Below are 24656 nucleotides of genomic sequence, written 5' to 3'. Positions count from 1 at the left end.
AGAACTCACTTTAACAAAACGACATCTCCCGAGGTATTGATTCTGCATTAAAGGAGCTGACGCAGCCCTGTGTCATGCTGATGCTGTATGACTGGCAGTTGCACGGAGAGCCTGTTGCATATGGCACGTCTACTAACCTCATTACTGAGGGTCAGGGAATAATCCAGGACTGGTACAGAGATGCATACAGTTGCTTTGTGCGATTTCATTAATTGCTCTCTCCTGTTGGTGATGACCAAGCAAATAAGTCAAATGACTTGACATTGCTGTAGGACAGAGCCATCCAGGAGTGCGAGGAGACTTTCTAGAAAGACTGACTTCAAAATGGCCATGACTGCAGACAGCAGAGTGCTAAGGGAAGAGCATGCAGTTGCATAGAGTTGGCACAAAGGAGCTCACCACAGAGGGGCCCACGGAAGGTAACTTGCGGAAGCAGGTTACTGACTGGAGATGAGCCAGTGGGTATTCAGTGGATGGCCCAACATGTACTATACAAACTGATAGGGCACAAAATATTTTGCACAAAGAAAGGGGAATTATCCAGAGACAAAGTTGCAAGAAGCCATAAAGGAGAATGAGGAGAGGGGACAAAACTCATCTTCTGGTTTGACATTTCAAGCTTTCCCCAGAGGCATGAATTAAAACAATGTTTTGTTCAATATGTCACTACCTGAAGTTGAAACATCTGGACAAGAGAGACTGTTAACGGGACTGTCGTCACCTGGCCAGCAAGTGTGCCCTCTTTTGGGTAACAACTAAGGATACTTTGGCTCCTAACAGCCCCACTAGGGGCTCAATCCAACATTTAGATGCCACTGGCATTCTCAAAACCTCCACTGACCTACGGCCTAACCTCACCAGCACCTCACTTTCTGCTGGTGCGCATGAGCAAAGATGCCTAAATACTGATGCCACCCCACAGCTAACGAGCTGCTTTGAGGCCTCGCTCCTGCTGACACATCAACTGGCTGCTCAGATGAAATATTCCCCACCCGTCTCCACAGCAGAACCCGATCTGGTAGGTGTTCTCAGACCATGCCTACAGGATCAGGCCAGGGGCAGGCAAGCTGGTCGTTCTTCAGGCTCGCATGTGTGCACGCACTCCCAGGACAGCCAGTAGCCCAGCAATTTAGGGCACACCCTGTTTAAATCCCTCCTCTTCCTGATTTGGAGCAGGGACTTGAACCTGATTCTCCCACATCCCAAGTGAGTGCGCTGGGCTACAGAATCACTCGCACACTCGCTCTGGCCCAATGAATATGTCAATAGTTATAGGAAATGGAACGGCTTCAACAAGTCAGATTAACAGAAACAAGAGCCTGGCAGTTCGGGCACTCGCCTGGGAGAGCTGCATTCATGGCCTTGCTCAAAATCAGGCAAAGGAGGGACTGCCAGACTGGGAATCCTAATAAAAAAAATAGGCCTCTGGCCTGACAGGCCGGGATCAATGGGAGCTAGGTACCTAAGTACCTTTATGAATCTGAGAGCTAAGCCCTGCCCCTCTCCTCAGCATTTCCTATTAGCTTTCTTAGGCAGCTCCCCACTCCACATGCTTCTGAGAACCCGTCTTACCTACCTGGTTCTCCCCACACACTGTATAATGGAGCCATTAGCTTAAATCAGGGCTCAGAATTCCACTAGGCAGCAGGATGTCTAAGGATTCTGGGTTGCAATGCAATAAGTTCCTTTCTGAATGTCTTTTAAAGTCCTATCTGGGGAGACCACTGCAAAATTCAGAAAAAGAGTAAGACTCCAACTGTTCTAATGCCTTGAGTGACTCACCTGAATGAACTCTGATCTAACTCAAGAACCAGTCATTGCAACAGTGAAGCTAAGCTGGAGAACCCACACTCATACCAGTTCCAACTGATAAGTAGCAGAAACAACTTTTATTCATGTGATGACTTGGTCATGTTAGGCTAAATGCTTCTCAGAAAGTATGTACCTTAATTAAAACCCTCTGAATGACTCAAATGTATGTGTACTTGTATTTCACTAACACGTTTAGTCTTAGTTATTTACAAGTCATGCTGATTCATTAGGTCAGTTGAGAGTGCTAGGACAAGAGAAACTCATCACTCTACCTCAGCCTAATAATGATGTAATTGAAAGCTGGGCTTTATTGCAGCAAAAGTTACTTTGTCAAATCCTGAGTGTTAAAGAGGTCAACCTAAAAATTACATAGCTTTCAAGAGAATTAGACAAAGAGAGGAAGACACTTTGAATTGGCTTGTAAACTAAAGATTTTCCCACTATTGCTGTGAGTAATTCATTTTTGTATAAAGAAACAAACAAGAAAAATTACAACAACAAAAAATCAATAAAAATGATTTGACCACTATTTGAACCTTTGGTTAAAGTTGCATAAGAACCCGCAGTGCTGGTGAAATTCCAGAGAATTTAGAACAGCTTCAAAATTATTACATGCATATTACAGTTTGGGCTTAGCGTATGATAGTCTTGTGCATGTTAAGTGGCAAAGTATGGCTCTGAGTCATAGACAAGGTCATTCTGAACTGAAAACTAACATTCTTTGATAACTAAAGTAATTTGTCTACAATTCTAAATCCTGCTGTAGAATTGTTAGGTGGAACTGACAAGAGCAGTTCCATAATTCCACTGGGATATAATCTTGATGGGAGGTAAATACGGAGCTGTAATTAAGGATCCATAATTCCATGCTGGAACCACAATCACTTGCACCAGACTAGTACAGAACTGGGACAAATGTTACCTTTGTAACAAGGTTGTGATAAGACCTTAAATGCATTTAACTGATTTATCATCTCTTGATAATTGTAATTTTTCAATTTACATTCCATTTTGACATTGTAAATATTATCAGCCAACCATCTGTATTCTGCTTTTTGTAATTTCTTATTAGCCAACACACCTTTTAAAGCAAATAAGCCTCAAAGATTTATATAAATTCTCCATCTTGTACTTTAGCTAAGGAATACAGATCCAAAGAACAGTGAGAAATCTAGTAGAAGGAACTGGCAAGTTAAACCATGTCACCAATGTGCATTACATATGCCCACGCTCTCTGTCTCTCAGTAGCGGAGAGGGCCACTGGCATGGTGTGCTCCAGCCGTATCGGCCTCTGGCATGGAGCACTGTGGTTGGCGTGGGCCCTTGGCCTGGAGCATGCTAGTGCCACGGGAACCCCCCCCCGGTACTGCATCTAGCAGTCAGAGGCCTCCCTTGTTTTGCAGTGTAGCCCTTGTGCAGGGTCCCCAGGAGAGTTCTGAGAAGCAGGGAAAGTTTCCTTCCCAACGCCCCTCTCAGTACAGCAAACCTTCCCCTACAGAGGCAGCTCAAGGGGCCCTCTGGGGAAGCAGGCACTGACCTCCTGCTGTTGGTGCACAGCACAAGTTGCAGGGCTCCGGGGAGGGGCCCTGGCTCATGTACACACACCCTAGTGCAAGATGGCAGACAGGCCGTCTGTTGTTCTGTGCATCCTACCCCGCCTGCTCTCCTAGCCAAGACAGGAGCTGCTATTGATGCCAAGAGCTGATTTACCTGCTGTTGAAGAAGGACCCTCATGAGATACTCAACAACAGAGCGTCGGTGTGTTCTGGATGGGAGAGGATCTGGCAGCCCAGCTCCTGAAACACAAGCAGACAGGAAGTGTTTACAGCCCCTGCCCAGAGGCACGTTTTCCAATCCTTTAATAATAATTCTCATGGCTCTTCCCTGGACCCGTTCCAATGTAGCAACATTCTTCCTGAATTGTGGGCACCAGAACTGGACAGAAGTGGTCGCACCACTGCCAGATACAGAGGTAAAATCACCTCTTGACTCCTAATCCAGATTCCCCTGCATTAGCCCTTTTGGCCACAGCATCACACTGCGAGCTCATTATCCACCACGACCCCCACATGCTTTTCAGAGTCGCTGCTCCCACGATACAGCCTGTCACGGAGGGTGGGGGAGTCAGGGCTCTGCACCCCCCACTTCCTGCGATTCATCATGACTCTCAGACAGCCAGTAAAACTGAAGGTTTATTAGACGACAGGAACACAGTCCAAAACAGAGCTTGTAGGACCCCCTCAGTCAGGTCCATCTTGGGGGGCAGGGAGCTTAGACCCCAGCCCTGGGGCGTTCCCTCCGTTTTCCCAGCCAGCTCCAAACTGAACCCCCCCCCCCAAGCCCCTCCTCTGGCCTTTGTCTCTTTCCCAGGTAAAGAAGTCACCTGATCCCTTTGTTCTCCAACACCTTCAGTTGGCACCTTTGCAGAGGAGGGGCCCAAGCCATCAGTTGCCAGGAGACAGGGTGTCGGCCATTTTCTGTGTAGACACCATCACACTGGCCCTCTCAGGCTCTGCAACAATCACACACCCTTATCCCACCACCTAGGTACTTAAGAAATGCATAGGGGAAACTGAGGCACCCACACAGTATTCAGAGAAAACATTATGAACATTCCCACTTCATCACACAGCCCCCATCCTGTAGGTATGGCCTGCATTCTTTGTTCCTCCATGGATAACTTTACATTTGGCTGTATTAAAACACATATTGTTTGCTTGCATCCAGTTTACCAACCGATCTGTATCACTGACCTCTTCATTACTGACCACTCCCCCAATCGTGTCATCTGCAAACTTGATCAATGATGACTTTCTGTTCTCTTCCAGGTCATTGATAAAAATGTTAAACAGCCTAGGGCCAAGAACCGGTCCCTGTGGAATCCCACTAGAATCACACCTGCTCAATGGCGATTCCCCATTTACAATTACTTTTTTCAACCAACAGTTAGGCAGCTTTTAATCTATTTAATGTGTGTCATGTTAATTTTACATTGTCCTAATTTAATACTCAAAATGGGCTGCAGTACCGTGTCAAACGCCGTACAGAAGTCTCAGTCTATTGCAGCAACACTATTCCCTTTACCAGCCAAACTTGTAATCTCAACAAGAGAAGATATCAAATTAATCTGATGAGATAGGGAGAGATAGCTCAGTGGTTTGAGCATTGGTCTGCTAAACCCAGAGTTGTGAGCTCAATTCCTAAGGGGGCCATTTAGGGGGGGGGGGACCCCAAAACCCAATTTTTTTGTCAGGGACAGTACTTGGTCCTGCTAGTGAAGGCAGGGGACTGGACTTGACTCAATGACCTTTCAAGGTCCCTTCCAGTTTTATGAGATGGTATATCTCAATATATTATATTATTTTCCATAAGCCTGTGCTGATTGACATGAATTATATTACCCTCCTTTAATTCTCTATGAACCAAGTTCCGTATCAGTCAATCCATCAATCCATTATTTTGCCTGGGCTCGATGTCAGACTGAGGGGCCTATAATTAGGGGGAAACCATTCTGGCAGCTTGGGGGCGGGGGAGCTCCCCAGACCTCCTTCCCTCCCCTTTACACCACAGTGACAGGCGCTCAGCCCTGTTCAGCCTTGCCATGGTGCAGCTTCCGTGGGGTGGGAGTCACGTGGCACGGCCCTCCTGCTCACAAACATTGTGATTCGTGACTCCTGAGCCCCTGTTGCCTGGGCCCACGTGAAGTCGGGAGCAGATTCTGCCCAGGCTGTTTATCCCAGTGCTTTGCCCTTTGGGGAACTGGGGTGTGTGTGCAGGGGAAGAGACCCCACCCCAGGAGGTGACTGTAGTCTGACTGTTCTGACCTTCCTCTAACCACTGCATCAAGCCCATCCCAGGGGGCTCTTGCTGCGGACCCTCCCGCTAAGGTGAAGCCTGGCCCAGCCCACCCCTCCCCATGGCGCATGGGGAGTCAGAAAGGCAGGCCTTCTCTCTCAGCCACATTCATGGGGGCGGCTCCCAAACGGCTCCTTGGAGATTCTGGGCTAGATTCACATGGAGACTCTGCTCCCCTTTGCAGCACTTAATGTCTAGGCACCCTGTACCCACGAGGTAGGCCCCCAGGCTCCCTATACACTGCCTGGGGAAAGTGAGACACTCACAGAAGCTGAGTGAGGAGCCGCCCAAGGGACCAGCAGGAAATGCCAAGGACTCTGTCCCTCGTGGCGAGTTAGGCAGCTGTGAGTCCAGGGCTGAACCAGGTCAGCCTTTTTTCAGGAGGAGACAGCATTCCCCCTTCCCCGGGTCACAGCATTTACCCAGAATACAGGAGACCCGAGTTCAAATCCCCACTCAACCTGATTGGGAGCAGCTCGCCTGTCTCCCCAGGGAGTGCCTGAACCGCCAGGCAGAGCGACCTCCCAATCTGTCGGCTGGAGCTGCTTCACTGTGTTTAAAATACTTACAGATTCACTGGATCAAAAAGAGAGCGTGAGGTGAGCATGACTCCGTAGCTCAGTGCTTGGGGTGGGGAGCCCTGAGTTTACTTGCACTGGGGTCTCCCATGTCCTGTGTGAATGCTCTAACCACTGGCCACTTGAGTCTATGGGGGCACGGCCATCTCCCCCTTGGTTGTTTCACATGGGGCCTGGCAGGCAGCCCCTGCACATGCCCGCGGGATTGGGCCCGGCAGGCATGATAAGCAGGGGAACACCTGGCTTGAGGATCTAGGAGCTGAGCGGACAGCCTCTGGCAGAGACGTAAGGGGCTGTACTGGGGGAGACCTAGACACCTGCAGATCAGGTGGCAGCTGTTTGAGGATCTGAATTTTGGACTTCGGTGCCTAAAGTGGCAGTTACGTGCCTAAATCCCTTTGTGAATCTAGCCCTCTGCCTCCATTATCCCATTCTCCTCCTTTCCCTTCAGGCCCTAACTGACTCAGTGTCCCTCTTTCCCCATATAACAAGTACACTAATGACTTAATGCTGACACCTTCCATCCCAGGATCTCTGGGTGCTTTCCAGACGTGCATGAATTTGCCTTCCCACCCCCCGGGGGGCTGATCTCTATGCTCAGCCCCAGGCACTCGGTTCCCATGACAATGCGCACAGTATAAAATCCTAGAGACAGAGGAGATGAAAGTGAGTTCAAGGAACTGGTGGGATTCCCACCCATGTCAAGGGACAGCCTTGGACCGGAGCTGGGTCAAACCAAGTGTATTGGGGGGCTATGCAGAGATGTAGATGCCTACGTGTAGACACCCATTTTGAACATCTTGCCCAGTGACTTTTAGGTTTCTCTGTCCTTCCCATGGGTGGGTTTGACACAGCTTCCCACTGCCCATCACAGGGCCCTGGGCAGAGGGGGGTCCATGGGATAGCGCCAGATAAATATTATTGGTCGACTGCAGGTAACAACAGCCGGAAAACAAGCTGTGTCCCCGCTCGCCCAGGCCTGCCGGTGACGGGGCCAGCTGTGCAGCTAAGCAACACAACCCCAAACAGGACAGAGCCAACAAACGTGGCAAAGAGCAGTTCAGGAGTTTGGGACAGGGGACTGCAACAGCCATGTGAGGGGGAGTCCCAGACTGGAGAGCCAGCCCCTCCCTATCCCCCCTATGGGGCACCGAGGTCCCAGACGGGACAGCCAGCCCCTCCCTAGCCCCCCATGGGACACCGAGGTGCCAGGCGGGACAGCCAGCCCCTCCCTATCCCCCCTATGGGGCACCGAGGTCCCAGACGGGACAGCCAGCCCCTCCCTAGCCCCCCTATGGGGCACCGAGGTGCCAGGCGGGACAGCCAGCCCCTCCCTAGCCCCCCATGGGGCACCGAGGTCCCAGACGGGACAGCCAGCCCCTCCCTAGCCCCCCTATGGGGCACCGAGGTCCCAGACGGGACAGCCAGCCCCTCCCTAGCCCCCCATGGGACACCGAGGTCCCAGACGGGACAGCCAGCCCCTCCCTAGCCCCCTATGGGGCACCGAGGTCCCAGACGGGACAGCCAGCCCCTCCCTATCCCCCCTATGGGGCACCGAGGTCCCAGACGGGACAGCCAGCCCCTCCCTAGCCCCCCATGGGACACCGAGGTCCCAGACGGGACAGCCAGCCCCTCCCTATCCCCCCTATGGGGCACCGAGGTGCCAGGCGGGACAGCCAGCCCCTCCCTATCCCCCCATGGGGCACCGAGGTCCCAGGCGGGCACCCCAGCTGACCAGTCCGGGAGCCCCAGGGCAGGCGCTGGGGCGGGTCGCGGCGGGTCACGCTCCGGTCACTCACCGGGACCTGGGTCCGCGGCTAGCAGCTGAGCGCTCCGGGCGGCGGCTGCGGGCTAGGGGCTCCCGGCCGCAGGTGCGGCTGGGAGGGGAGCGGGGGGAGCGGCCTCCGCGGCCGGGATTGGGCGCCCAGGAGAGGCGGGGAGGAGCGGGCAGGGGCGCCGGCGGGGCCCCCCGAGCAGATCGACCCCGACCGCCCCCGGCCCGGTGGGGGCGGGGCTGACTGGGGGTGCGGGAACTGGCCAGACGGGGTTGCGGCGGGGGGCAGTGCGGGGGGGATGCGGAGGAGAGGGCGGGGCGGGGGGGTGCGGAGGAGCGGGACGGGCAGTGCGTGGCGGGGGGGTGCGGAGGAGCTGACTGGGGGTGCGGGCAGGGGGGGGGGTGCCGAGGAGCGGGCGGGACGGGGGAGACGGAGGAGCTAACTGGGGGGGGGGCGGTCAGTGCGGGGGGGCAGCTGGTGGAGGGGCCGGGCAGTGCGGGGGGGATGCGGAGGAGAGGGCGGGGCGGGGGAGTGCGGGGGGGCAGCTGGTGGAGTGGCCGGGCTGTGCGGGGGGGATGCGGAGGAGCTGACTGGGGGGGCGGTCAATGCGGGGGGGGTGCGGAGGAGCGGGCGGGGGGGTGCGGAGGAGCTGACTGGGGGGGCGGTCAGTGCGGGGGGGTGCGGAGGAGCTGACTGGGGGGGGCGGTCAGTGCGGGGGGGTGCGTCTGTGTGACGTGGGCCGGACTCTCGGTTGCGGAGCCGATACCTGCTCCCGTGCGTGGCCCTGACTCACGGGGACATAGGTCCCGCCATCGGGACTCCCAGGGCTGCTGAGTCACCCGCACCCGAGCAGCCGCTTCCTTCCCGGCAGTTTCTGTGGCCCTGCGGGGAAGTCCCTCCTGGAGCTCGGCTGGGCCAGGCAGCCGCAAGGCCCCGCCGAGTTCGGCCAACAAGAGGCGCAGGCTCCAGCCATTCCCCCTCCCTGCACCCCTCCAGCGCTGGGATCCCGGTGCCCCCCCCCCCCCCCCATTGTCCTGGAGTCTCCAGGAATTAAAGATTAATCTTTCATTGAAGATTATGTCATGTAATGAAGCCCCAGGAATACACCCAATCAAAACTGGCAACACTACCCCCTGCTCCCGCAATCTCCCACTACGCCCCCCCCCCCCCCCCATAAGGGAGTCAAGCTCTGGAACAGACTTCCAAGCTGGGTCCTGGAATCGCCCCCACTGGAGGTTTTTAAGAACAGGCCAAACAGTTGCCAGGAATGTCTCCGGCTCCCTTCCAGCCCCACCTTTCTGGGATTCTATGTCAGAAAGAATTTGGTTCAGGTGGCCTGAGACACCTTTCCCCTGCAGCCCCTCTGGGGTACATGGGCACATGGCTGTCAGCCTCAAAACCTCAACAATCATGACTCAGGGCCCCCAAATCATTCTTTTCAGTCTGTCTTTTGACTCCTTAACTCCCCTGTAGTTCTCTGCCAGTGTGTGCGTGTGAGAATTGCAGGTCGAAAAGACAATCTTTAATGCTCACAAAACACGTCACTCCCTGGCTGCGCATGCGGGACTCCACTTACCCTCACTACTGTGAAACCATAAAATCATTTGCCTTTCTTCTTCTCATTTTACTAACTATATTGACAGATAAATGACTCTGCAGTTACAATACATACAATCATTGGACTGGAAGGGACCTCGAGAGGTCATCTAGTTCAGTTCCCTGCAATCAAGGCAGGACTAAGTATTATCTAGACCATCCCTGACAGGTGTTTGTCCAACCTGCTCTTAAAAACCTCCAATAATGGAGATTCCACAACCTCCCTGGGCAATTTATTCCAGTGGTTAGCGAGCCTGACAGTTAGAAAGTTTTTCCTAATGTCCAATCTAAACCTCCCTTGCTGTAATTTAAGCCCATTGCTTCTTGTCCTATCCTCAGAGAACAATTGAACAAGAGAACAATGAGAACAATTTTTCTCCCTCCTCCTTGTAACAACCTTTTATGTACTTGAAAACTGTTATGTCCCCTCTCGGTCTTCTCTTCTCCAGACTAAACAAATCCAATTTTTTCAATCTTCCCTCATAGGTCATGTTTTCCAGACCTTTAATCATTTTTGTTGTTCTTCTTTGGACTTTCTCCAATTTCCTGAAATGTGGCACCCAGAACTGGACACAATACTCTAGTTGAGGCCTAATCAGCGTGGAGTAGAGCGGAAGAATTACTTCCTGTGTCTTGCTTACAACACTCCTGCTAATACATCTCAGAATGATGTTTGCTTTTTCTGCAACGGTGTTATACTGTTGACTCATATTTAGTTTGTGATCCACTATGACCCCCAGATCCCTTTCTGCGGTACTCCTTCGTAGGCAGTCATTTCCCATTTTGGATGTGTGCAACTGATTGTTCCTTCCTTAGTGGAGTACTTTGCATTTGTCCTTATTGAATTTCAGACCATTTCTCCAGTTTGTCCAGATCATTTTGAATTTTAATCTTGTCTTCCAAAGTGTTGTCAACCCTCCCAGCTTGGTATCATCCGCAAATTTTATAAATGTGCTCTCTATGCCATCATCTAAATGATTGATGAAGATATTGAACAGAACCAGACCCAGAACTGATCCCTGCAGGACCCCCACTCATTATGCCCTTCCAACTTGACTGTGAACCACTGATAACTACTCTCTGGGAACGATTTGCCAACCAGTTGTTCACCTACCTTATAGTAGCTCCACCTAGGTTGTATTTTCCTTGTTTTTTTTAATGAGGTCATCTGAGACAGTATCATGATTTAGTTTTTTATAAAAATCCCATTTCAATTGTCCTAATAGCTACAAGTAATTATTTTTTATTTTATTTCTTCTTTCCTCCTGCTGCTCCAGGGCTTCTTTTCTGCCCAGATCCCAACAGCACCAATTCCTCAACTTCTCCCCCACCCCCTGCTGCCCTGACCCTCTCTCTGCTAAGCTGATCTACACGTGAAGGCTCAGTGCCTGGGCAGATCTGGGTCCTCAGAGCTCTGCCTGCATGCCTACCCTCAAAATCAAAGGAACAGAGGAACTTCTCCTATCCTGACAAGCACCAAAATCCTGTGGATCATGATCCCTTTGCAAGTGTTAGCAATACTGCCGGCATATTGCCCAAGGCAGAGTAAGACAGCCCACACACACGCGCACTATGTGGAGAACTGGGAATACCTCTAGTGCAAAGGGTAACCCAGCCAAGAACCCCCACAGTATGGAACGCTGCAGTGCAGCCTGGCTGGCTTCTTGGAAGCTGGCTGCTCTGGCCCACTCTGGCTTGTCCCATCGGATTTTGCACAGCACAGCCCTGGGCAGGTGTACCGTCCCGGCTCTTCATGCATGCGAGACCTAGTTCGACAGCATGGGTGTGGCAGGCTGGGAACCAGGGTGGATTTGATTTAAATCAGTTTGATTTAAATCACTAGTCAGGAAGACTCGGTTTAATCATGGATTTCTACATAAAAGTGCATTCTTGTTGGTTGTTACCAACCTGAAGATCCTGCATGTTCAGAGATGTTCCTTTCAGCATCTTCAACGCAGCTTCCTCCTGAGAACAAACACTCCTCGTGATGTTGTTTCATTCGGGCAACCAGGCCTTGCATTTCTTTGTTGCACTGTTTGCATTTTGCATGCATGCCTGTCTTACCCACAGGTAGAGGAACTTCAGTAAAATATTCCCAAACTGGGTCTCTTTTACAGCCTGCTGCCATTATAGGTTTTCCCTTCTAGTGAGAGAACGGGATGGTAGATCTCAATCAATGAAGGTTACATTCAGAAAGACCTCAAGACTTCTGGAATATGCTGTTCAAACAGTTTCAGTTTTGTTTCTACTGCCTGTCCCTCCCTTCTCACATTTATCTCCAGACTTCTTCTCCTTGTCCAGATCTATTCCATCCCCAACATTCTTCTGTTCATTGAACTTTTTGAAACTTTGCACTTTTAGAGAGAGGTAAGACTCTCTGTACACAAATTTGCAGAGGGACAATAGGGTTGAGGTCTGTTATTTCTCACCTCTATATATTATTTATTTAAAAACATTTTTCTGTTAACAAGCATGTTACCTCTGGAGACATAAATTCAGTTTGAGAACTGCAAAACTAAGCATCTCTGATGGCATCTTCTAGACTGAGCACTGAGTCCCATTGGGTAGATAGAAAGATTAACCTAAATTATCTATACAGAAGCCCCTGGAACTCCATAAGATTGGGTCCCTAATCCATGAACTATTGGAACTCATTTACAACACTTTTCTTAAATATTACATGAATATATTGTCTCATACTATAGAATTAGAATTTATAATCCCTATTCTATGATGAGATATCTTTGAGCTATAATGTATCTTAATTACAACTATCTTTAGATAGGTTTTTTCCTCAAAAAGCATTTTATCCAAAAAAATCTGATTTAAATTAAAAAAATCTGATTTTTTTATTAAAAAAAAATCGTTGATTTTTATCCACCCTGCTGGGAACATTTCAAATGGAGATTGCTCTTGACTTTGCAGCAGAGCAAGGCAGTCAGGTTACTGCCTTCCACAGCAAACTCCTCTGATTGAGCCTGTCCCTGCATTCCCGCATGCCACAAAACTGCGCAGTGACAATGCCAGGAAACATGCATCCATGGAGTCAGATCTGCTCCCAGATAGAGCATTAATAGTTGTTGATTGTGGTAGCACCCAAAGGTATAACCAGGACATTGCCCAGATGGAGCACAAACATATTTGAAGAGACAGTCCCTGCCCTGGAGAGCTAATAACCCAAGACTAGATAACGTCAGAGAGATGCCCACTGGACCATCTAACAGGAGATCAGACCGGATGATCTAGTGCAGGGGTGGGCAAATTATGACCCACGGGCCAGATTCGGCCCATCAGGGCTTTGGATCCGGCCCGCAGGATTGCCACCCCAGTGGCACCAAGGGCCCCGTGCCACTCCCAGAAGCAGCCAGCACCATGTCCCTGTGGCCCCTGGGGGGAGGGGGCGGGGGCAGAGGGCTCCGCACGCTGCCCTCGCCTGCAGGCACCACCCTCCCCCCCCCCCCCCCCGCAGCTCCCATTGGCCGGGAACGGGGAACCGCAGCCAATGGGAGCTTCAGGGGAGGTACTTGCAGGTGAGGGCAGTGCGTGGAGCCCTCTGCCCCCTCCCCCAGGGCCCTGCATGCGATTTCCTCACCCAGATGTGGCCCTTGGGCCAAAAAGTTTGCCCACCCTTGATCTAGTGGTTCCTTCTGGCCTTAAACTCTATGGCTGTATGACTCCTTTTGGGACAGAAGCTCTTAGATAGTAAAGATTCTTAGAGACACCATTGATTAGCTCAGACTAGATTAGACTGCGTCTGTGTTGGTACAGCACCCAGCATCATGGAGTTTGAGCCTGACGGAGTGTGTTTGTGAGCAAGAGCGAGAGTGTGGTGTGGTGAGAGACGGACAGGCTGAGAGACCTGAAGAAGGGCTCTGGGTAAAATAGACAGTTTGTCTCCCACCATCAGAGTTGGCCCAATAAAAGATATTCCCTCCCGCACCTTGTCAGACCCAAAGAGGGTTGCTCTACCTCTGGAATGAGGCTGTTGGGTGCCTGGTGGATGCTGACTCTGAGCAAATGCAAATCTGTCCCCTTCTGATTTGGTTTCCTTGCCCATAAAATACCTTTTGTAAAGGTGGTTTTCAGGATCCAGGGAGCAGCTGCCCGTGCAGGAGCCAGAAAAGCATGCAGACCCCCAGCTCAGTGTGCCCTCCTGTTTCCAGATGTGGGGACAGTTACTGTGCCTAGATGCTATGGTGATTGGGACACTGGAAGTGCCTAGATAGACAGAACTGTAGGGGTCACCCCACCGTGCAGGAGACAGCTCCAAAGAGTCTCAGCAGGTGGCCTTGCTCCTCAGCAGAGAGGGAGCTGGAGTCACTGGAGGTGCAGAAGCCTGGCTGATAAACTCCTGCAAACTGTGGGTACAATGGGCACAGTGGTCAGTGCTCACTGCCTGCGCCAGGGCATGAAGCTCAGTATGAACCCGGCAGTTCATCCTGCAGAGCAGATCTGCAGAGTTCTGGCCCTAGGGAAGCCTGATTCCATCGCCTTCATGTTGGCAGGAGAGGGGGCGTGTGGTTCCGGCATACACACACATACCCCAGGTTTGAGATTGGCCAACTCTGCGAATGAGGCAGTGAGCAGGGGCGACTCCAGCTTTTTTGCCTCCCCAAGCACGGCAGGCAGGTGGCCTTTGGCGGCATGCCTGCGGGAGGTCCCCGGTCCCGTGGATTTGGCGGCATGTCTGCAGGAGATCCGCCAGTCCCGCACCGTACCCGCCGCCGAATTGCCGCCGAATCTGCGGGACCGGCGGACCTCCCGCAGGCATGCCGCCAAAGGCAGCCTGACTGCCGCCCTCACGGCGACCGGCAGGCCTCCCCACGCAGCTTGCCGCCCCAGGAGTGCTTTCCTGCCAACAATGCAAATGCCGCTCGTTGGGGGGTAGAAGTTTTTTGTTGGCAGGAGAGCCGACAAACAGTGGCTCCACTGCGCGACTTTTAGCAGCACGGCTGTGTCAACACAGCCATGTCGCTAACAGCTGTGTAGTGTAGACATAGCCATAGTTTTGGCCTTTCAGACATTTGAATTCCTGCCACAAATTTACAGCTGTGGGGCTCACCGGGCAGTGCCTCTGGCTGAGATTATCTGCATCGGTTAAACTCAAGGACAAAATAAAAACAAGGGGACCAGAATGGAAACCTATTTATCTCCTGGAGAAGAGCAGCTCTAAATCCCATTGCCCTGCGGTCTGCACAGCCAGCGTGCACTGACTCACCGCAGGGCTGCCAGGAAGGAGCCTGCAGGCACAGAGGGAGTAGTGGGGCCAGTTGTCATTCAGGACAGGTTGTTGATCTTTGCCCCTCTTCTTTGTCCCAGTGTTTTCTGGGGGGAGTGTGCCCCGTGAAGCATGCCTGCACTTTGCACAGTAATGCAAAGGGAGTCAACTGCTCCCTGAGCACACTGGGCTGGTGGCAGATAAGAAACAATCTGTGTGTATATAAGGTGATAGGGCTGTAATCTTACATAAACGGCCTTAGTTTTGGAAAGCAAGTTAAATGTAAGATGTGATAAAGAACTCCGGATATTAAATAAACTCCACTTCTGTGCAAAAAACAGTGCTGCTACACCATTCAGTACAGCACCTCCTGCTGGGAGGGGCTGGGACTGGAGTAGCTGGGAGCTCCCCCCACAGCCAATGCTTCTACCCCCTCCCCACAGCACCTCCTGTGAGTACAGACCAAAACTAAAATAGCTGTGGGCTCCCCAGGCTGCCTGTCCTACAGAGCTTCCAGCTGGGAGAAGCGGGCACTGGAGTTTGGGCTGGAATTCCTGTTCTGCATGAAATTCTTACATTAAAAAAATATATATTCTGCATAGGAAAGAAAACTCCCAGCTTCAGAATTTCCCATGGAACTGGGGGGGGCTGAAACTTTCATTTAGAAAAATCAAAATGACATTCCATCTTGACTTATCAAAACAAAATTGACGCGGCTGCCCAGAGCTCCAGCTGCCCACTTGGTGGTCTGTTGAGAAACTGGAAGCCCTGACAGCTCTGGCTTGAGCCTTTCCCCAGGGCATAGCTTCAAAAGGCTGGGTTTTTTCATAACTGGAGTTGCAATAACCTCTCCCTAACGATTCCCCAGGAAATCCACTTCACACTTACTGTCGTGAAAGACCACACTCCTCCGGCACTGTTGGAATTCCCAGGTCTCACATCTGTCACATCTGTAATCCTAAAGAGGTTACCAACACTCCTGTCCCACAGTAATACACAAACAATAATGTCTTCAAGGATGATCTTGCCATATCTGCCACTTCTCCCTGGATTATGGTTTTGCTGGCGCAGTCTCTCCATCTTGAGCTGATATTGAGGTTCCCTGTCCTCTCTCTTCTCATGCTGCCGCTGTTTCTTCTCTGCTCTCTTGTGCTGCTGCTGGCACTGGGTTTCCAGACACAGTCTGTCTCTCTCTGTGATGTTGTGCCGTCTCTATAGTTTTATAAAAATATGGTAATGAGTGAATATAATATAACTGGAATATGCTTCATGCAAAAGGTCTCTTGTAAGGTATCATTACAAAGCTTATAATCTACTGAGTGTGATCATCCTATTTGTATAAATGTACCACTCTTGTATCTGGAACTAGAAATATGAAATATAACCATGAGGTCCTATTGTAATTATGCAAAGTGTGTGCCATTAATGGTGGTTTGGAATCTTGATGACTCCCATTAACCAGGACCATTGTCTGTAGATGTCTCTGTTTTACCTGTGAGACTTCCTGTATATGTGTGTGCTGGCCAGTGGGCAATGAAGTCTTGCAGTGACATGTGATCATGTCACCTGAACTGGAATCCATCTTTAACCTGGTGCTTTTCCAGTGAGGGGGGGTGGGAACCCAGAGGGACAAAGGGTTCCCGCCTTATGCAAAAGATATATAAAGGGGTGGAACAGAACAAAGAGAGGAAAGGAGAGGAGCCATCATGAAGAATCCCCTAGCTACCACCTGAGCTGGAACAAGAGCTGTACCAGGGGAAAGAATTTAGCCCAGGCCTGGAAGGTGTCCAGTCTGAGAAAAAACTTACTGAAGCATCTCTGAGGGTGAAATTATCTGTATTCAGTTTGATTAGACATAGATTTGCGCATTTTATTTTATTTTGCTTGGTGACTTACTTTGTTCTGTCTGTTACTACTTGGAACCATTTAAATCCTACTTTCAGTATTTAAGAAAATCACTTTTTACTTATTAATTAACTCAGAGTATGTATTAATACCTGGGGGAGCAAACAACTGTGCATATCTCTCTATCAGTGGTATAGAAGGCAAACAATTTATGAGTTTTATACAGGGTAAAACGGATTTATTTGGGTTTAGACCCCATTGGGAGTTGGGCATCTGAGTGCTAAAGACAAGCACACTTCTGTGAACTGATTTCAAGTAAACCTGCAGCTTTGGGGCAAGTAATTCAGACCCTGGGTCTGTGTTGGAGCAGACGGGAGTGTCTGGCTCAGCAAGACAGGGTGCTGGAGTCCTGAGCTGGCAGGGAAGGCAGGAGTAGAAGTAGTCTTGTACATCAGGTGGCAGCTCCCAGGGGGTTTCTGTGATCCAACCCGTCACACTCTCCAGCTGTATCCTCTCTTGATCTACCTGTAGATCTGACCCCGATCCTCATTGCAGTGATATATTTGATCTGGATGGAGCATGGGTGTTGACTCTGTCAGCCTCTTCCTTGCTTCTGTCCAGGAAGTTGGCTCCAAGATTTCCCCCACCTGCTGGACCCTCTGCCAGTGGGCTGGATGCACCCTGCAAACCAGGATAATCCTTTGATCACCAGAATACAGCAAGTCAACTTTTTCCACTCCTCAGTATGCAGCTGCCTTTCTCTTCAGAGCTCAAGTGTCTGACTTTTCTCCAGCTCTTCTTAACTCATTATTCCCTGTCTGTCTTCACTATTTCTTTCCCAAAAAGACTCAGACTTTGCTCTGAGCTTTTTCCCTCTACAGTACTTGCTTTCAGACCTGTTGGCACTTATGCAGTTCACACAGTCATAGACCCCATATTCACTTCTTCCACCATCTATGTCACAGTTTCAGGGCAACTGCATCTGTACCCACTCTATGGTCCACCAAGGGCACCCACTTTAGGCTTCCAGCTCCCGGCCACCACCTCTCCTGGGCCAACACCTACGTCTCACTCACTCCTGACCAGGGATTTTAAACATGCCTCACACTGTGATATCTACAGCCAGGGGCGGCTCCAGGCACCAGCACAGCAAGTGCGTGCCTGGGGTGGCAAGCTGCAAGGGGCGGCCTGCCGGTCGCTGTGAGGGCAGCAGTCAGGTGGCCTTCGGCAGCATGCCTGCGGGAGGTCCACCGGTCCCGCAGTTTCGGCGGCAATTCGGCGGCGGGTACGCCGTTGGCGCAGGACCGGCAGATCACCTGCAGAAATACTGCTGAATCCGCGTGACCACGGACCTCCTGCAGGTGTGCCGCTGAAGGCCACCTGACTGCCGTGCTTGGGGTGGCAAAAAACATAGAGCCACCCCTGTCTACAGCAAGGCAGACTGCCTAAAAAGCCAGTGTCTGTGTTTTGCTTTCTCTCCTAGAGCTCTGACCAATTTACTGCCTGCAGTTATAAGTATCACGCAGCTCCTTCTAAGCAAGCACATTTATTCATACGGTGAAAGCATTACAGAGAAAACATATTAAAACAATAAAAGAAACTACGCACATACTAATAAGCTTACCAGAGGTCACCCCCAGCTCCAGCCTCAGGCTCTGATAGATTTTAGTCCTTTAAACCACAGATTTTATCTGTGTTTACAAGTTCATCCATCTTAGATCCAGAACCAGAACCCCGAGACTTGGCAGCTCAGCCATTCTTTTACACATTGCGGCCTTTGATCTTGGCCTTTGTTAACAGGTGATCAGCAGTAATGAGCCTTTTCCTGCACAGCTTAGAGGGAACTTAGGATATGATAGAAGTCTACAAAATCATGATGTGGAAAAAAACAGGGGTCACCCAATGAAATTAATAGGCAGCAGCTTTAAAACAAACAATAGGAAGTATTTCTTCACACAATGCACAGTTAACCTGTGGAAGTTGTTGCCTGGGGATGTTATGAAAGTGAAAAGTATAACAGGATTCACAAAATAATTACATACGTTCCTGGAGGATAGGTCCATCAATTGCTATTAGCCAAGATGATCAGGGACACCACCCCCTGCTCGGGGTGGCCCTAAACCTCTGACTGCTAGATGCTGGGACTGGATGACGGGATGGATCACTTGATAATAGTTCTATTCTGTTCATTCCCGTTGAAGCATCTGGCATTGGCCACTGTCAGGAGACAGGATACGGGGCTAGAAGGACTATTGGTCTTATGTTCCCTTGTTTGTGCATCCAAGGATTGCAAGGAATCCATTTTGAAGCACTTGGAGGAGAGGAAGGTGACCAGGAACAGTCAACATGGATTCACCAAGGGCAAGTCATGCCTGACCAACCTGATTGCCTTCTATGATGAGATAACTGGCTCTGTGGATATGGGGAAAGCGGTGGACGTGATATATCTTGACTTTAGCAAAGATTTTGATAGTCTCCCACAGTATTCTTGCCAGCAAGTTAAAGAAGTATGGGCTGGATGAATGGACTGTAAGGTGGATAGAAAGCTGGCTAGATCGTCAGGCTCAACAGGTAGTGATCAACGACTCAATGTCTAGTTGGCAGCCAATATCAAGCAGAGTGCCCCAGGGGTCGGTCCTGGGGCCAGTTTTGTTCAACATCTTTATTAATGATCTGGATGATGAGATGGATTGCACCCTCAGCAAGTTAGCAGTTGACACTAAGCTGGGAGAGAGGTATAGACGCTGGAGGGTAGGGATAGGATCCAGAGTGACCTAGACAAATTAGAGGATTGGGCCAAAAGAAATCTGATGAGGTTCAACAAGGACAAGTGCAGAGTCCTGCACTTAGGACGGAAGAATCCCATGCACTGCTACAGACTAGGGACCGACTGGCTAAGCACCTGGAGTATTGTATCCAGTTTTGGTCCCCCCACTACAGAAGGGATGTGGACAAATTGGAGAGAGTCCAGCGGAGGGCAACAAAAATGATTAGGGGGTTGGGGCACATGACTTACAAGGAGAAGCTGAGGGAACTGGGCTTATTTATTCTGCAGAAGAGAAGAGTGAGGGGGGATTTGATAGCAGCCTTCAGCTACCTGAAGGGGGGTTCCAAAGAGGATGGAGCTCAGCTGTTCTCAGTGGTGGCAGATGACAGAACAAGAAGCGATGGTCTCAAGTTGCAGTGAGGGAGGTCTAGGTTGGATATTAGGAAAAACTATTTCACTAGGAGGATGGTGAAGCACTGGAATAGGTTACTTAGGGAGGTGGTGGAATCTCCATCCTTAGAGGTTTTTAAGGCCCGGCTTGACAAAGCCCTGGCTGGGATGATTTAGTTGGTGTTGGTCCTGCTTTGAGCAGGGGGTTGGACTAGATGACCTCCTGAGGTCTCTTCCAACCTGCTATGATTCTATGAACCTTAATCTTCTATGAGTCTATGATTCTATGTAATATGTTTGAAATATGATAATATGCTATGACAAAACTTTTAAATTCTTGACTGTGAAATTGAGGTCCATTATCAGTCATTACCATATTGGCAATGCCATGCCTTGCAAAAAATTGATTTAGTTTTATTCGTGGCTTGTTTGGCACATGTGTTTTCTAGTATAGATATTTCAGGAAAATGTGAAAAACCATCAAGAACGATCACATATGCATGTCCTTTATATTCAAATAGATCTAAACCTATGATCAAGGTCTTAAGTTTTCTTGAAGAAATGCCATAGGTGGTTTAGACTGAGCATTTCTACATTTTGACATGTCACATTCTTTTATATAATCCTTTATGTTTGGGTTCATTTGTGGCCAATACAGAACCTCTCTTGCACAGTGTTTACATTTTTCTGTGCCTAAATGTCCCTCGTGTATGTGTTTCAACATCTCTGCTGTTAGCCCTAATGAAATTACTCTCTATTACCCTTAAACAAAATGTCTTCAATTACTGACAAATCTTGAATAAATTGATAATATGGCTTTGGTATCTTTTTATTGTATCCTTTTTCAATAGATGTAATAAACCTTTATAGTTGTCCAGTCTAGTTGCTTGTACAATTTTTTTTCAAAAAGAAGAACAGGAGTACTTGTGGCACCTTAGAGACTAACAAATTTATTAGAGCATAAGCTTTCGTGGACTACAGCCCACTTCTTCGGATGCATAATGATATGCATCCGAAGAAGTGGGCTGTAGTCCACGAAAGCTTATGCTCTAATAAATTTGTTAGTCTCTAAGGTGCCACAAGTACTCCTGTTCTTCTTTTTGTGGATACAGACTAACACGGCTGCTACTCTGAAACCTGCAATTTTTTTCATACACTTTCTGACATAGGAAATGTTTTAAATACAACTACATGTACACCTCTACCTCGATATAATGCCACCCGATATAACATGAATTCAGATATAACATCTGAATGCTAGCCCCCGAGCCAGTGAAGGACAGGGCTCATGGCCAGGATCCTCACCAGTGCCCCCCGCCGCCCCAGGGAGAGTAGCTCGCGGTCAGTTATACAAGTTGGTTGGGGGAGCGGGGAGGCAGCAGGAATTAGTGGGGGGGGCAGGAGTGTTAATTGGTTGGTGTGTTTGGAGAAACAGGCACATTAAGGACTCAGCCTGGGCTATGGGATAGGACATGATGTGGGATAGATGACTGGTCCCCTTTCTGGAGAGCAGCTCCACTAGCTTTGCCTGAGGGAGGATGGAGAGATTTCCAAGGAGGAAGAATAGGGAAATGATCTCCATCTGTCTCCAGCCCAGCAGGTCTTTCCCACCTAAAATCCGCTCGCCCCAGCCCGCCCTCCCGCTCCTCCCAATCTCACTTTTCTTTTCTTTCACATTTTCCAGTTGGGAGGAGAAGGGGAAAGTGGATGGAGTGGAGAATAGAGAACCCCTCCCTCGTCCAGAGGCAAGGAGACCTGTTACTTCGCTCAGCCCGGTGGGATGGGGCTGGTGCCTTGGGGACCAACAGAGCAGCAGGAGGCCACTGCACCAGGGCTGGCTCCTTGGGGCAGGGCTTTGCTGCGTCGATACTGATTGTGCGTGTCTGTGACAGTCCACGCTGGCAGGTGTTCAGGCTGATGGCTTGGTGCCGGTGGGATGCCTTGGTGAGGCAGGTGGCTTTCCCGCTGCATGTCGCCACCTGGAGCCTGAGGAGTGGATGCTCGAGCATGCGTCAATGGGCCTCACCAGTCTGGACACAGCATTGGGTTCACGGCCTCCACTCTGACCCTGGAACAGGAGCAGCTACTAAAAGCAGAGTGTCCCATTCCTGCCCTTTACAGGGTCTGCTGCGTCCTCCCTGGAGTCTGAGATGACCCCTCCAGGTGTCCCTTTCCAGGGAGCACAGGAATCCACTCCAGTCTTTCTCCTAATCCCTAGCACTGTGTCTGCCTGGCACCAGCCCAGCGAGCATCTGTCACCAGGGATGGCCATGAAAACAGCAGGTTGGAACTCAGGGCCCAGCGGGGAAGGGTTCTGGCTCCACCTCCTGCCTCCTCCCCGATTCTCCTCTCTCACCAATGCCATCTCCATAAACAAAGAGGGAGTGGGGTGGGGTGGTGGCAGAGGAGTCAGCGAAAGGGAAAGAGTCCGTTGGTGAAACCCCACCCCTGCGTGAGTGAGCAGCACTGAGGTAATGCAGCCCAGCCCTGGCTCCACTCACTGATATAAGGCAGCCACCAACACAGGTGCACTCAGGAGTGAGCGGATCCTCTGGCACTTACACAGACAGCGACAGGTGCCTGCAGGTGCTGCCAGCTAAGGAGTCCCGCTCCCTTTCTGCCGTTGCCTTGAAAGTACTTAGGGCGTGGCAACATGTCGATGGGGCTGGAGATCGGTGGAGTGGCCCTGTCGGTGGTGGGCTGGGTGGGCACCATCCTGTGCTGTGCACTGCCCATGTGGAGGGTGACGGCCTTCATCGGGAACAACATCGTGACAGCCCAGACCATCTGGGAGGGGCTGTGGATGAACTGCGTGGTGCAGAGCACGGGCCAGATGCAGTGCAAGGTCTACGACTCCATGCTGGCGCTGCCCCAGGACCTGCAGGCGGCTCGTGCCCTGGTGGTGATCGCCATCGTGCTGGCCGTGCTGGGCCTCATGGTTGCCCTCATCGGAGCACAGTGCACCAGGTGCGTGGAAGATGAGACCACCAAGGCCAAGATCACCATCGTGTCTGGGGTGATCTTCTTGCTGGCTGGGATCATGACCCTCATCCCCGTGTGCTGGTCAGCCAACACCATCATCCGCGAGTTCTACAATCCTTTGGTGTTAGAGTCACAGAAGCGGGAGCTGGGAGCCTCCCTCTACGTGGGCTGGGCAGCTGCAGCACTGCAGCTGTTCGGGGGGGCTCTGCTCTGCTGCTCCTGCCCCCCCAAGGACGAGAAGTACACTCCAGCCAAGATGGCTTACTCTGCTCCCAGATCCACCGGGCCCAGCTACGACAAGAGGAACTACGTGTGAGGGAGGCAGCCCAGCACCCCTCCTGCCTGCCCTGATCCATTCATCAGACTGCTCCTGACTTCACTGCCTCCCCCGCTGCTCTCTGTAGCCCTTAGGACCCCCGGGGAACACGGCCACCCCTTGCTGCCCCAAGGACAACAGTTGGCTGGCTGCTCATCAGACTCTGATTGTCATTCCAAGGGCTGGGTGGAGGAGGAACTGCTCTGTCTCTCTCAGGGCTGCTGGCGAGGGGAAGCAAGACCCTGGCTAAGACTCTCATTTCTGTTTGTAGATATTTTGTCTTTGATCTATTGCACCCCAGCTCTGAGACGCCCTCATCCCCACCGGCTGGAGAAACCCCACTGGGCTCCCTTCCTCCTTCAAACCCAACGGATTCCTCCGGCTGGCTCAGGAAACACTCTGCCTGAGAGTCAGGCCCCGGGCAGGGAGGGGTGGAAGGGTAACTAAGGGTGAAGAGGTATTTGTGCTGAATGTGCCAGCAGCCTCTCCCAGCTGGCATTGGCTGGGAGCACCCCACCCACCTGCCCTGTCCTTTCTGCAAGGGATAGAGCAGAGGGGAGACACCGTTCAGAGCAGAGTTGGGAGAGGGCAGAGAGAGCAGAGGAGGGTGGTGGGTTCCATGCCCGGCCCCCAAAGGGCTCTGAGCTCTCTCCTGAGTCATCTCTGACTTATGCCCCACTGCTCTGCGCTGGCCAGCGGGAGAGGCGTGGAACATGCAGGGCAGATGCCAGGCGCTCACCTACCGCCAGGGAGAGAGCTAAACAAGCCGTATCTTAGCAGTCTAAGCCAAGGCTGGAGAATGGGGGTGGCTCGTGGCAACGGGGGGAGAAATCTGGCAGAGGTGTGGAGAGGGGCGTGGGTGAAACCCCTCTGCCAGTGAAGCGCTCTGGGTCAATACTGAGCTGGGTGCGCCCGCCTGCGGGTTTGATGGCTGTGTAAATATGGTTGGTTTATTGTATCTAGGAAAGATTTTTCACCATGATTTGCTTTGTGAAGGAAGCTATTGCTGGGACATGCTGCCTCCTAGCACCCGCCTGCGCTGCTGGAACTTATCCTGGGCCATGGAACAGTAGCTGATCTCTTGGCCTCATGGATCAGCTGATCCTTCTGGGGGCCCTGAGGTGGCTTCTGTGGGAATGAGAGGAATGAAGAGCCCCCCCTTGCCATGGTGGGAAAGGAGCCAGCAGACACTGGGGTGGGGGTGTGCAGGGTGATCGTCTCTCTGAGCACTTGCCTGCCTGCGCTGGACAGGCTGTGCCCTGTTACACGCTTAGACAGTCATGCTTCCACTGCTTTGTACCGAGTTACATTTTTCAATAAAATTGTCCAGTTCCAGTAACAGCTGAGTGACGTGTCCTTCTCCGATGTATGAAGCAATGTGCTAGAAATCAGCTTTCCTTCCTCTGGCTGCAGGCTGCAGCCCTGGCTCGGGCTTCGTCTGGAAGGGCAAGGGTGAAGCAGAGAGCTCAGGTGAAAGAGACGTGTCAGGTCACTTTTCAGTAAGTCCTCTCCTCTCCCATGG

The 24656-nt window shown here is 51.1% G+C and overlaps 2 protein-coding genes and 1 long non-coding RNA gene across 9 annotated transcripts in view; 1 reads left to right on the top strand and 2 right to left on the bottom strand.

The window, feature by feature from the left end:
- The window catches only part of LOC101952512 (claudin-4-like), a 37368-nt gene extending 29069 nt beyond the window's left edge, over positions 1 to 8299 (bottom strand). For 2 of the 6 annotated variants that reach the window (XM_065572740.1, XM_065572742.1), the window contains exons 1-2: positions 8045 to 8282; positions 3523 to 3608 (exon numbers count right to left, since the gene is read on the bottom strand). The gene's annotated coding sequence lies outside the window, so the exon portion shown is untranslated. Of the gene's footprint in view, positions 1 to 3522; positions 3609 to 4195; positions 4325 to 8044 lie in introns of all 6 variants that reach the window. The other 4 variants (XM_065572741.1, XM_065572739.1, XR_010593756.1 and 1 more) reach the window with 4 other exon arrangements.
- A 4878-nt stretch (positions 8300 to 13177) lies between these two features.
- LOC135976594 (uncharacterized) overlaps positions 13178 to 24656 on the bottom strand; it is a 25483-nt gene continuing 14004 nt past the window's right edge. Inside the window, exons 2-3 of one of the 2 annotated variants that reach the window (XR_010593857.1) lie at positions 17001 to 17360; positions 13178 to 16046 (exon numbers count right to left, since the gene is read on the bottom strand). This is a non-coding gene — a long non-coding RNA (uncharacterized LOC135976594). The remainder of the gene's footprint in view (positions 16047 to 17000; positions 17361 to 24656) is intronic. The other variant, XR_010593858.1, reaches the window with a different exon arrangement.
- LOC101951985 (claudin-3) lies at positions 20642 to 24473 on the top strand. Its single transcript, XM_024111348.3, has one exon. It carries the CDS (start codon positions 22490 to 22492, stop codon positions 23132 to 23134), a length of 645 nt encoding a protein of 214 aa, XP_023967116.1. The 5' UTR covers positions 20642 to 22489; the 3' UTR covers positions 23135 to 24473.

This window comes from Chrysemys picta, chromosome 19 (genome assembly GCF_011386835.1).
Source record: "Chrysemys picta bellii isolate R12L10 chromosome 19, ASM1138683v2, whole genome shotgun sequence".
In the NCBI taxonomy this organism is placed as follows: domain Eukaryota; kingdom Metazoa; phylum Chordata; order Testudines; family Emydidae; genus Chrysemys; species Chrysemys picta.
This window is presented reverse-complemented; position numbering and strand designations above follow the sequence as displayed.